Source organism: Gorilla gorilla, chromosome 3 (genome assembly GCF_029281585.2).
Source record: "Gorilla gorilla gorilla isolate KB3781 chromosome 3, NHGRI_mGorGor1-v2.1_pri, whole genome shotgun sequence".
Lineage (NCBI taxonomy): Eukaryota > Metazoa > Chordata > Mammalia > Primates > Hominidae > Gorilla > Gorilla gorilla.
The window spans coordinates 24379499-24392830 of record NC_073227.2 but is presented as its reverse complement, the minus strand read 5'-3'; the positions used below and the strand labels follow the sequence as shown (position 1 = coordinate 24392830).

The 13332-nt window shown below is 37.8% G+C and overlaps 1 protein-coding gene across 2 annotated transcripts in view; it reads left to right on the top strand.

The window, feature by feature from the left end:
- Positions 1-13332, top strand: part of TAPT1 (transmembrane anterior posterior transformation 1) — a 65935-nt gene that overhangs the window by 47556 nt on the left and 5047 nt on the right. The window contains exons 8-13 of one of the 2 annotated variants that reach the window (XM_019025738.4): positions 31-111; positions 3434-3543; positions 4930-4989; positions 5387-5455; positions 8925-9001; positions 12873-13033. In XM_019025738.4, coding sequence (XP_018881283.2) covers positions 31-111; positions 3434-3543; positions 4930-4989; positions 5387-5455; positions 8925-9001; positions 12873-13033 — 558 coding nt within the window. Of the gene's footprint in view, positions 1-30; positions 112-3433; positions 3544-4929; positions 4990-5386; positions 5456-8924; positions 9002-12872; positions 13034-13332 lie in introns of those variants that run through there. The other variant, XM_055385445.2, reaches the window with a different exon arrangement.

Sequence of the window (13332 nt, the reverse complement as noted above, 5' to 3'; positions counted from 1 at the left end):
CAGTACTTATGTTGATTTTTTTTCTTTTAGATATTAAGGAACGATTCACAAATTATGTGCTTTTACTGATAGTGTGTCTAAGAAACATGGAACAGTTTTCTTGGAATCCAGGTAACTCACTCTTAACAAAACAGTGTCTTATAATTTTACTTCTAAGCCAAAATCATTCTTTTACATGGAATAAAATGAATATTGCAGAAAACTTCAAAAGACTTTGGCTGTTTTACTGTTTGGGTATTGGAGAAACAGTCATCTGTCACTTAATGACCTTCAGTCAACAATAGACCACATATACGATGGTGGTCCCATAAGATTCTAATGGACCTGAAAAATTCCTGTCACCTGGTCTCCTAGTGTCCTTTTCTGTGTTTAGACATGTTTAGATACACTTACCATTGTGTCACAGTTTGCCTACAGTATTCAGTATGGTAACGTGCTGTACAGGTTTGTAGCCTAGGAGCAATAGGTTATACCATATAGTCTGGGTGTGTGGTTATACCATCTAGGTTTGTGTAAGTACCCTCTATGATGTTAACACAGTGACATAATTGGCTAACAACACATTTCTCAGAATGTATCCCTGTTGCTGAGCAACACATGACTGTACCTGTTTCAGTAGAATGGATTGGGTATGTTTTCTGTGGTGTGGTGGGATGCTGTCATTTTCCATAAACTCCTCAGTGTCTCTGGAGCTCTATACTCAGTAGGTGAGTGCGCCCTGTTATGCCTGGCAGCTCTGAGCCTTTCGGTTTTTAACTGTAGTGTACTTTAGTTACCTAAATCCAGAAAGATCGTTTTCATCTTAGGGGTTAACCAGGAGAACCTTTGCTCTTCCCTAACATTATCTTTTACCCATTGATTAGCATTTTAAGTAGGGATAAATTAAATATAAAGTAAGGTGGAAATTTTGCTACTTAGGTGCGTCTCTAAATTCAGGCTGACAGAAAATTGTCAAGACTCCATGAATTTTCATTATCCATTCAGTTAGCAGACATTCACTGAGCATATGCTAGTTTCTGGGCACAAGGGCAGGCACTGTGGCAATGTAAAAAATGCTACGACATTTGTAGGACTTACAGGCTAATTAAGGGGAAGTGGGTAATTATAATGCTAAGTGAGCTAAGTGGGAAATGATCAATGTCTCAGGTATCTCAAGTAATTTAGAGTTTTTGTTTGAATGTCTGACGTTTTTGTTGGAATCTCATTCTTAAAGGATGCAACCATGTTTTGGATTTCATTTATTACTCCCAGTATTATATATGTTATAGGCATTTATTAACTTCTTAATTTATTTTAATTCATTGGTAATTTTCAAGTAACTGAAAAATCAAAAACATAAAATGACAGATACGCTCTTGGAGATACATTTTCAGAAGTTTTTTTCATAGAGAAACCATAAGATTAAATGACATCTCACAGCAGCTTGAGTAGGCTACCTGGCTTGTGGTGGAAAAGCCTCTTCCTCCACACACAGCTAGATTCTTTGTGTACCCAAATTTGTTTTAGTGAATGGTGGTATATTTCTTTATAACTAAGTCACCTAACAGGGTGTCCATGAAGGGCAGAGGGGGTATGTGTCACTGGTTCCAGTAGAGTACATGTAAGATCAGCAATTCCCAAAGCTGAGTGATTAAACCAAAAGACAAATAGTCTTTATGCCTCCTAGACAGCTGGATATTTGAAGTCATATTCTCATTTATACTGCGACTTTTAATAAATTGTCTTGCCTCCTTTGTTAGTACTATGGCAGATAATATGATAAACGGAGCACTTGCTTTTATTGATGAATTCACCATTTTCACTCTTGTTTTAGGTTTTCACTTTTTTTAGGTTTATTAAAATTTCTTAAAAAACCAACTAAGTGCCATTTATGGAAGGTTGCTCTAAGTTCTCAGGGTCATGAGGAAACAGCACTAGCCATTTTGTATGCCAGGCACATTGCTGTGCACCATTATCTCATTTAGTTCTCATAATAATTAAGTGTAGACACTTACTATCCTTACCTTGTGGTTGAGGAAGCTGGAATTTAGCTCATTAAGAAACTTGCCCTTTGCTAGTGATGTGGATTAAAAAAAAAACTTGCCCAAGGTCATATAGCAGTTAGTAGCAGAGCTTATCGGCGAAAGAGGTCCCTTGATTTCCAAAACCTGATGTGATGCCAGACTCACAGAAGCTGTCTTCACTGTCAGCCGGGATAGCCCAGCTCTGTCATCTCCATCCCACCCTCCGGCTACCTGGGTCTTGAGTTGCTGTGGGTCCTTGTCAGCATTTCTCCCTATCTTTTTCTTGCTGTGTCCCACTCTTACATTCTTTTCCAGGTTCTTAGGAGGTTGTCTGTAGGTGTGTTTCATCAGGTACCTGGTACTGAATTGGCATTAAAAAAAATTTTTTTATTGATACATAATTTGCATAGTTTGGGTGTGCAAGTGATAATTTAATGTATTCATATAATTTGTGAAGATCAAATCAGTGTACTTGGGATATCCATTACCTTAAATAGTTGTCTTTTTGTTAGAACCAGTCAAATTCTTCTCTTCTACCTATTTTGAAATACACAGTAGATTATTGTAAACTACGGTTACCCTATTTATCTAACACTAGGTCTTATTTGAATAGACATTTAAATATCATAATGGTGAGCAAATTTATCAGGCTAACATCTGTATGACAGTGAAACAAAGGATTGATTAATATCTTTACGTTGTAGTGATCAAAGAAGGAGAAGACTGCTCATCTACAAAGACTACAGCACATCTCATCTAGCTATTTACTGTCACATTGAGGCAGCTATGGAATTAAAGGATTTTCTAAGGAACCTGCTTAATCTAGTCATCCCATCAGCATGTCAGCACGTAGGCTTCGTGAAGGCAGAGGCTCTCTGCTAAACCACTGGAGCCCGCATGTAAAGCGGTTCTTGGCACTTAGAAACTACTGAATAAATATTTGGGGTTTTGTTGTTGTTGTTTGAGACAGAGTCTTGCTCTGTCGCCCAGGCTGCAGTGCAGTGGTGCGATCTCAGCTCACTGCAACCTCCACCTCCCGGATTCAAGCAATTCTCCTACCTCAGCCTCCCAAGTAGCCGGGACTACAGGTGCACGCCACTATGCCTGGCTAATTTTTGTATTTTTAGTAGAGACAGGGTTTCACCATTTTGGCCAGGCTGGTCTCAAACTCCTGATCTCAGGTGATCCAAAATGTTGGGATTACAGGCGTGAGCCACTGCGCCGGGCCTGAGTAAATGTTTGTTGAATGAAGTATCCTTTAACTTGATACAGTATAGCTCTTTTGATAAAGGTTATAATTGAATGCTAGTTCATCATTTACTGAAAATACTACAGTTTTGTTCTAGAGATTTCATATTTCTCTGGTACCCTGTGATATGGATTCTGTTCATATTAAGATATTTTGTTGTTTTTCTTTTTTCTATTTACAGATCATCTCTGGGTGTTGTTTCCAGATGTCTGTATGGTAATTGCATCAGAAATTGCCGTGGATATTGTAAAACATGCCTTTATCACTAAATTCAATGACATTACTGCAGATGTATGTATTTTGATATGCACTTCAATGTTTAAAGTTTACTTCTGTTGCTTAATTTTTAAAAGTTGTAGAATAATAGGAGTTTGTTAATACTTTAAGGTCAGAATTGTAATTTTAAGTTTCTAAAAATTATTACACTATTAAAAGTATTCTGTTTTAATATTAGGCAATGATAATTCCATATCTTGGGGTAGAAGTATAGACCAGCCAGTAGTCGAAGTCACAGTGTCACTAACTCAAAATCATTCTGATCAGTTAACACTGTCATAATCTGTTTAAAGACTTTAAAATCACATTTCTATTTTAAAACTTAGGCCATCAAAACTTTTCTCTCTGGTTAGGTTTTTAAAATATTTTATATTTAAAAGTTGATTTTTTTCCACGATTATGAATAGGTTCCTGCTAAGTTTTAGAAGACGAGAGCCTACATTTTTCTGGGGAAAGTGTTTAAACTTTGAGAAATTTGTTTTATGTTCTAACCAGATGTTCTGGATAATTTCTAGAAATAGATATGTGGCTATAGATTTATTGCATATAAAACATAAGAAAGTTTCCTAATGTAGTTCTCATTCCTGTTTCAGTCCCAAAATAAATAATAGTTCCACAGTTTTCTAGATTTTACTGGGTGGTACTTTTAATAACAGTCTCACAGTAATATTTGTTTTGTTTCAAAAGGCAATTATTTAAAATAAAATGCAGTTGCAATAGCTGTGATTCAATTATGAGTTTCTGAATGTTTTAATATACTTAAAGTAAATACAGTTTTGTACTTTTTTGTAAAGCACTGATAAAGTAATTTCACCATTTACTTTCTCAGCTTTCTTAATGCAGAATGATTCCCTTTTCATAGGATCATTTATTTAGCATCTGAAGTCAAAATTAATAGGCTTGATTGAGACACTTGTGCAATTTTTAGTGGTAATGATCATTCACAAGTGCCTTCATATTTACTATGTTCCCTAACTTAGTTTTATGTCTTTTTCAGCATTCATTTTTCTCAGAAGGCATTATTATGGTTAGACAAACAGTAATTTTTTTAAAGTATTCATTTAATTTAAAATTTCAAAATTATTTTATATACATTACACTACTTAAAATAGTCACTCTTCCCCAAATTCTAAACTCTCAGGATCATAGTCATTGGATATTTATTCCCCTTTAAAGAAAAACCTTTAGAAGATCTATGAATGTTAACAGTTCGGTGGAATTGAGGTTACATTTTACCTTTACTGTAGGAAAACAAATAAGGAAATTATGCCCAGATGTCAGCTTAGTTATTAGCACTTGTTCCTGGTTAATTATTAAATGTTTTTATTAATAAAGTCGCAGTCTTTCCACATGATATGTTTTTACTGTATTACTTGATATTTCATTCTTGTTTGTCTTTAGGTCTACAGTGAATATAGAGCCAGTCTTGCTTTTGACCTTGTTAGCAGCCGACAGAAAAATGTGAGCATTTATCAAGGGCGTAGTCTGAAATTAACAAAGGCATAGTCTGAAATTAACTGAATAATGCTTAATTTAGCATGAAATATTAACTAAAGGAAAGCTACATAAACTGCCTACTGATCTCTATTCTCAACACTAAATAAACATTTACAAATTAAGAATAATAGTAATACTTAACATTAAGTAGTGTATGCTCTTTGCAGCATTTTAAGTTATTCAACTTAGTATTTAAGACTTGTGAACATTTGGATTTCCACATCATTTTATAAGTGCCAGGTTCTATTCTTGCTCCATAGCCTCACCTGTTTAGAACATTTGCTGGTAATAAGTGAATAGTACTTTTAAAATGCTGTTTAAATCCCATAAATCTGAATCTTTTGCTTCTTTCTCTGTTCAGGCATACACTGATTACAGTGACTCTGTAGCACGGAGGATGGGCTTTATTCCTCTCCCACTAGCTGTTTTAGTAAGTGCATACTTTTTAATGTTTTTTGTAACGAAGTAGCCATCATTATAGAATATTAATAAATGGGTTATTAATATGATTGTTTCAAAAGGACTTGATATAAAAATTAAGGGTAAATAACTTGGAAGAAAATTTTGTTTTAAATTATAGCAGTAGCTTTTATATCCAAATATCTATTGGTTGAGCCATCCAATAGATAAGTGACGCTTAGCTGTTTTATGTAAATGGCTTTCCTGACAATGAGAATACTCTTTTTTGCTTATTCATTTAGTAAAAATTTTTTAATGGAAATATCTGAGCATGGGCATTAACGTGGCCACTGCAACACATATTGGTGGAAGTATAAATTAATCCAGTGTTTCTACAAGGCATTGTGACAGTATCATGCTTTAATTCAGTCATTTCATTTCTAGGAATTATCCTAAGGAAATAGTTATAAAAGACACACAATGATTTATGGGCATGGGTTTGCATTTCAGTGACATTTGTAATAATAAAAAGTTAGAAACAAAAGAAATAGGTTAAAAAATTATGGTATGCCCAAATGAAGACATATTCTCTATCAGTGGTAATTAATACTTTTTAAAAATTGTCCAAACTTTTTGCAATGAAAATTCCTGCTTTTATACCCAAGAAGTATGTATTTTTTTTACTCGGGAGGCTGAGGCAGGAGAATGGCGTGAACCTGGGAGGTGGAGCTTGCAGTGAGCCGAGATCGTGCCACACTGCACTCCAGCCTGGGCAAAAGAGCAAGACTCCATCTCAAAAAAGAAAGAATAAAAAGAAATATGTATTTTTTTTCAAAAGTACTACTGAAACTTACTAAATCAACCCTCAACAAGTCATCAACTTTGAATATTTTAATGAATTGCCCACAACAGGCTTGCAAATAGTTTCTAGCCAGGTTAGGCTATAATAATGTTAATTAAGACGATTTGTTTAGCCTGGCTTAGTGGCATGCACCTGTAGTCCTAGCTACTCAGGAGGCTGAGGCAAGAAAAAAAAAATTTGCTGGCTGCACTTGTATTTGATTATGTTCTTTCTTGACTACCGATTCTAACATCAAAACAGGTGCAACCAGCTGGGCACAGTGGCTCACACCTGTAATCCCAGCACTTTGGGAAGCTGAGGCAGGTGGATCACCTGAGGTCGGGAGTTTGAAACCAGCCTGGCTAACTTGGTGAAACCCCATCTCTACTAAAAATACAAAAATTAGTCAGGCGTGGTGGCAGGCGCCTGTAATTTCAGCTACTTTTAAGAGACTGAGGCAGGAGAATCACTTGAACCTGGGAGGGAAGGTTGCAGTAAGCCGAGATCGCGTCACTGCCCTCCAGCCTAGGCAACAAGAGCAACACTCCATCTCAAAAAAAAACAACAAAAACAAAACAAACAAATGCAACTGTCTTTTTTGCCAAAGGATATCTAGACTTCTATAGCTGCAGTCTCACGCAAATCAACTAAGAAATGTGTAAAGAAGGTGAAGGTCATACCAGCTATGTTTTAGACCAGCTTCCTTGACTTTTTTTTAGATGACAGATGATTAAGAGGCTTCATACTATTTAAATTTTAGTGTGCCTTTACAGACAACCACATCCCTAAACATTTTTAATTATATTAATAGCTTGCTTATTACATCATAATGTAGCTTTCTTTTGCTTCGGAAAAGGAACTCCTAGAATTTCGGAAAAATGGAGGCTTCTAAATAATAAAATTGTTTGTTAAAGGCTTAAGAGATTGATAAAATAGAATATTAAATATTTCCGCATTTGTTTACTACAACTAGAAATATGAAACATACAAATATAAGGATAAACCTACAAGGCCTGAATTTTTTTTTTTTGTAAGGATTGGTCAGATGGTTGGATTTAAATATGATCCTGCTTTGCCAAATAATAATTGACTTATTTGTCTGTAACTTGTCAGAAAATTCATAGTATGAACTTTTTTTGATTTAGTATTTAAAAATTTTTCTTCAATCCTTGTTTTATTCTTTAAATGAGTTTTTATGGCTGTTATACCAAAATATTTATGAATAATTAATAATTGACAAAACACTTTTGGAACACCTGCAGTGTGCTGAAAGGGGGTTATATAGTTAGGCAGAGATCTAGTGGGCTTCCTTCCATAGCACTTTGCTCACAGAGCTTCGTCGTGTGCCACAGCTTTGGCGGGCATCCAGGAGCCTTGAGAAAAACATCGAGGCCTCTGTGACAAGTTAATTCTTTAATTAAGGCACAAGGATGGCAACTTTTTCTTCTAAGCGTTACATTGGGTCGTAAAATGATTTTATATCCGAAAAAAGGAAGAAAAAATGTGTATTAAAGTCTCATGGAAATTAGACTGAGTAAAAGTTAACTGATAATATGCTAGATGAAAGTATAGTTATTTAAGCCTTAAATGTGATCATTGGTTTGCCTTTCATATTAATTAATAAAATCCTGGAGTCATGTTAACTTCAGTCACAATTGCCTATACAGTAGACATTACCCTGTAGAGACTGTGACACGATTGAGGGCTTCCATTGTCACTTTTCTCATAGTGAGAGTTTATTGAACATATGACAAGCCATTGCCCCAGCTCTTCCCAATTGTTCTTTTATTAAAAGCATTTTTAAATGTCTTTTTAAATGTGTACCATTATGATGTTTATTTAAGATACCCTAATAGACTTTGGATAACTTGACATTACTAGATAAGACGACTTCTCCCTAATTCTCTATTTCTCTTTTAGTATATGGGCATAGCAGCACTTGTAATGTGTGGACATTTTCCTTTAACTGATTCCACCAGATTTATTCAGCAGACTTCCAAGGATAATGCTTTTATTCCTTTATTTCTGTGAAAGAAGTAAGAAAATGGATATTTAACTGTATCCAAAAGAGAGAACTGTTTCAATGTTTAATTAATTTTTTAATAGTGTTTAGTTTTTCTAAATACAAAACTTTTAAGGTTCCATTTTTCCTGTGTTCCCTGTGAGTTACTGGGGGTTCTTAAAAGAGTCAAAGAAGAAAGGACGGAGGGCAAAAAAAGCAGGAATAAGGAAACGCCCACCAAATGGTTCTAGCTTTGGTGTGGACACGTGTAGCAAGATGAAATCATTTGTACTTTGCAGAATAATATTTTATAAAAATCAGCTGCTTTGCATCCCTGTGAGGTATAAGTACATGTGTCATTCATGACCTAGGTATAGGGCCGAACTTAGAGAGTCCACAGGAGTCAAACTGTTGCACTAGCCACAGGCATCCCAGATTGCTTGAACCAATCCAAATGTACCACAGAAAGTTTCACAAGCAGGCAGATTTTGATACAAATCGACAAATCTGCCTTCTTGGATTTTTAGACAAAGGCCATAGATATATGCCTAAAATGTTAAAGTCAGCATGGAGAACTCTTTTTAAGTATTAACTAATAACTCTGTGGTTGTGTGTTCTGTTTGTGTGTTTTTGTTGTTTTGGTTTGTTTCTGGCTAGCTCATCAGAGTTGTAACAAGCTCAATTAAAGTGCAAGGAATCCTGTCTTATGCCTGTGTCATACTCTTCTATTTTGGGTAAGATTATTCTTGAATATGTTTTTGGCTATACAGTAAAGCATAAATGCAAGATGTAATGGAAGTTAATAGCATCCCAATCATACTACTCCCAATCTATGCCAGGGGTTTCCATTCAACAGCTATACCTCCAAGTGTATTTATTTGTGACTCAGTTAGATTAACTACACTGCTATTTGGTAGTAGTATTAATAGTACTTTAGATTTTATTTTAATTTTTAGCAAAATCTTAAAGCCCTTTTTGCTTAAGATTTAGGTTTCACTCACATTTTTTTGATGAATAAAAGCCTGCCATTGCAGACATGTTTTCATATTTAAAAACATCTTTGACCCTCCAATATGTTTGCCACATTGAGTTGTTCAGCACACTGTAGGCAGGCATCACGTAAACCCAAATGTAATGCACAAGCTTAGGTTTTCTGTCTGTGACCAGTGGAATCCATCTGCAGGTTTGTTGGTCTCATGATCTTACATTTTGGTTGGGGGAGACATACAGTAAATTAACAACTAATTAAGATAGAAATAAATGGTATGAAGAAAATAACAATATAAAATGATGATTTTGCCATTGTTACTTTTCTCAAGAACTGCACGATGATAAAGTACCCAGACCTGGCAGTCAATTAACTTACTGAAAAATGAAACGGGAAACCTGTTCCACCCTCGCCTAGGTGGTGTACATCAGGAGCTTCACTCAGGGAGGGGTGGTCTGAGAGGGTTCGAACTTGAATCCCTCCAGAGGAAAAAGGTTGGAGGGTAAGCATAGCAGTCACAACTTGAGCGGTGGATTTGCTTAGAGTTCCAGTTTCATGGTATTTTTAGTGTGTTTTTCACATTGTTTCCTGCCCAGGGCTTAGCACACTACCTAGCACGTGCTCAGGAAGCTTCTGTTGAAGTAGCATGAGAATAGTCACTTACTGTCTGCACTTTCCACCTCTCCACCAAGTATCCTGAGTCGTGAGCCTGCTTCCCAGCTCCTGCAGTAGCTGGCTCAGGCCCTTGTCCTGCAGAGCTGTGTGTAGGTCATGTGGCTAATTTCAGTGTTTCACAGAGGAGGATGAGGTTCTGATCACACTGTACAGCATTGCCTGTTGTTTGTTTGAATGAGTATGTAAATGGTTTACTACATTAATGTAACTCTTTTCATTTTTTGACATTAAAAAACATTAAGACCTTCCTTTTCTAATGTAGACTCTCACACCGCCCCTCAACGTTTTTAACATTGTGCTGTGTTTACGAAGTGGTGTTGCTGTAATCTCAATGGGAATAATTGTTAGACAATCTAATTATTCTAGTGTTTTTTACATAATAATCAGGAAATGAAGCATGTATATGCTACATCTGAAAACCTTTGTTTAGTTACACTTGCCTGTGCATAGTTCACCCAGGGGTATGTGCTTTAATCTTGAGTTACTTAGAATTCAGGGCACCTGTGCCCCCAGCCTCCTGTGTCGCCTCACTTCTCCACCTGGATAGTGCAGCCAGACAGATCTGCTTACTCACCTTTCTACTTTATTCACCTACTCTAATCCTCTTCTCAGGGTGATTCCTAAATTATCCTCTTCTCCTTCAGAAGCTTTCTCAAAACTACCTTGTCCATGCCTTCTTTATCAATTAACTTCACCAAACCCAGGAATGTGTCTTCAGTTAAAAAAATAAAATCAGAATTCAGTTGGGCTTTTTGACATACAATGCCGAACTTTCCCCCACCACACCCGGTTTCTCCTCTTTCCCTCCAGACTCACTCTTGCCAGCTAAGGTGGGAGGACTTGCCAGCCTCTGCCGTTTCTGCTCTCTGCCCAGTGCCCCTCAGGGAATAGCTGCTTAGCAGCAGGGCCTGGGCCTGGGCCTGGGCTGGTCTAGGGCTTGGCCAAAAAGAAGCCAGACAAGTGCCCTGCCTTGATGTCACAGAAATTCCCAACAACAAATAGACAACAACTAGAAAAACAAGTCACTCTACTGACAGTTGGTAGGAATCATTAGGAAGAAAAGCACAGTAGTATGAGGAGATGAATGGGAGAGGCAGATGCAGCTGCCTTAGAGGGTGGCCAGGGCAGGCCTCTCTGGTGAGCTGGTGTTTCAGTAAGGAAGGGAGCTGTGCAGCCACCTGGGAAGAGCATAGGCTCAGCAGAAGGGCACGGGGACACAGGCCTGATGGAGGAACAGTAGGCGCCAGGCAGCTGCAGTAGTCCATGAGCAGCCATGGGGGAGGAAGGCCCAGGGACGGGAGACCATGAAAGGAGCTGAGCAGAAGATGGCATGGTGGCTCATGCCTGTGGCCCCAGGACTTTGGCAGGCTGGGTGGGAGGATTGCTTGAGCCCAAGAGTTTGACCAGCCTGGGCAACATAGCAAGACCCCATCTCTACAAAAAAGAAAATTAGCTGGGCGTGGTGGCATACGCCTGTGGTCCCAGCTGTGCAGGAGGCTGAGGTGGGAGATTGCTTAAGCCCAGGAGTTCAAGGCTGCAGTGAGCGATGATCATGCCACTGCACCACAGCCTGGGTGGCAATGCAAGACTGCCTCTTAAAAAAAAAAAAAAAGAAAACCAACTTCTTCACTGGTTATAAAACTGGCATTGAGGTTAATGTGAGACTTTTTTCTTCCCATACTTTTTTCCAGATTTGTATTGAATGCCTTAAAATATTCATATTCTTTGACCCAGAAATTTTATTTCTGTAGTCATAGGTATCTAGGTATCCTAAGGAAATACAGATTTAACGTGTTTTCTTAATCAGAAACTTTTTAGTAGAAGCAAAATATTGAAAATAATCTAAATATCCAGAAATAGGAGTTGTTTGGGGCTTTGTTATTTGATAACCCATATAGTGATGTTATAAGGCCATTTAAAGTAATGTCACTGAGGAACATTAACTGATATGGAACAAATTCATGATACATTGTTATATAAATAACAACAATAATAACAAAATTGCTTGCCATTTCTGTGTGCCAAGCACTACTCTAAGCACCTTACCTGACTGTTCTCCTTTCCAGATTAGCTGTTTGAGTAGCTTGCCTAGGTGCACACAGGTTCTAAGCAGTGGACTCAGGACTCCACACAGACACACTTCACCCCAGAGTCCATGCTCTGCCTCCTGACTCCACTCGCCTACTGCCTTGTAAAATAGACCATTTCTATACAGCAAGAAAGTACAAATAGAGGCGTACTCAGAGAAAGCGACTGAAAGATAACATACTAAATGTCACAGTGATTATCATAAGGGTGTGGAATCGTGTAATTTTATTATGTTCTTTTTTGTTCATCTGCATGTGCTAAATGTATTTGTTGTATAATAAAAGAATAAATGTTACAATATTTAATACCAGGAAAAATTTCTAAATGGTATAATTTCTTATAAGAGAACTAAGGAGGCCAGGCATGGTGGCTCACACCTGTAATCCCAGCACTTTGGGAGGCCGAGGCAGGTGGATCACAAGGTCAGGAGTTTGAGACCATCCTGGCCAACATGGTGAAACCCTGTCTCTACTAAAAATACGAAAATAACCGGGCGTGGTGGCGGATGCCTGTAATCCCAGCTACTTGGGAGGCTGAGGCCAAGAATTGCATGAACCCAGGAGGCGGAGGTTGCAGTGAGCCAAGATTGTGCCACTGCACTCCAACCTGGGTGACAAGAGTGAGACTCTGTCTCAAAAAAAAAAAAAAAAGAAAGAGAGAACTAAGGAATTCCAAAGTTTTTATTTGTGGCAAGGAGGCCTCAGAAAACTCAAGATTTGTGTAAGTTCCTCTAAATCCCTAATCTGTCACCGTCCCGTGCCCCCCAACCTTCTCCTTAGCCATGGTAGTAGATGGCATTCACAGGGATTTAGATGAATTCCAACGGATGTGGTTTGTTTTGTTTCTGTTTTTAGGTTGATATCCCTGAAAGTACTTAATAGCATCGTGCTGTTGGGGAAATCGTGCCAGTATGTGAAGGAAGCCAAAATGGAAGAGAAGCTGTCGAATCCTCCCTCAACCTGCACTCCAGGCAAGCCGTCCAGTAAATCACAGAACAAATGTAAACCCTCTCAAGGTAGGTTTGGTCCCTTTCTTCACTTCCCTGGATCATTTTCAAAGAGTTAAATCACAGTTTGATCAATGTTAAGCAACGCTTTAAAGATTGGTTTCCCTTTGCATAGATTTTTGGGTCTTTTAATGGTTGTGTTTTAGATCTCATCCCATATATACCTGGCCCAGTGTTCTGAGTTTTTCCATTTATTCATTCGCTGTTCAACATTGAGCACCTGCGACACATCAGCTCCAGTGGATACAGCAGTGGGGTGGAAAGGCAATTCTCTGCTCCCATGGAGCTTGTTCTAGATTGTCGGGAAG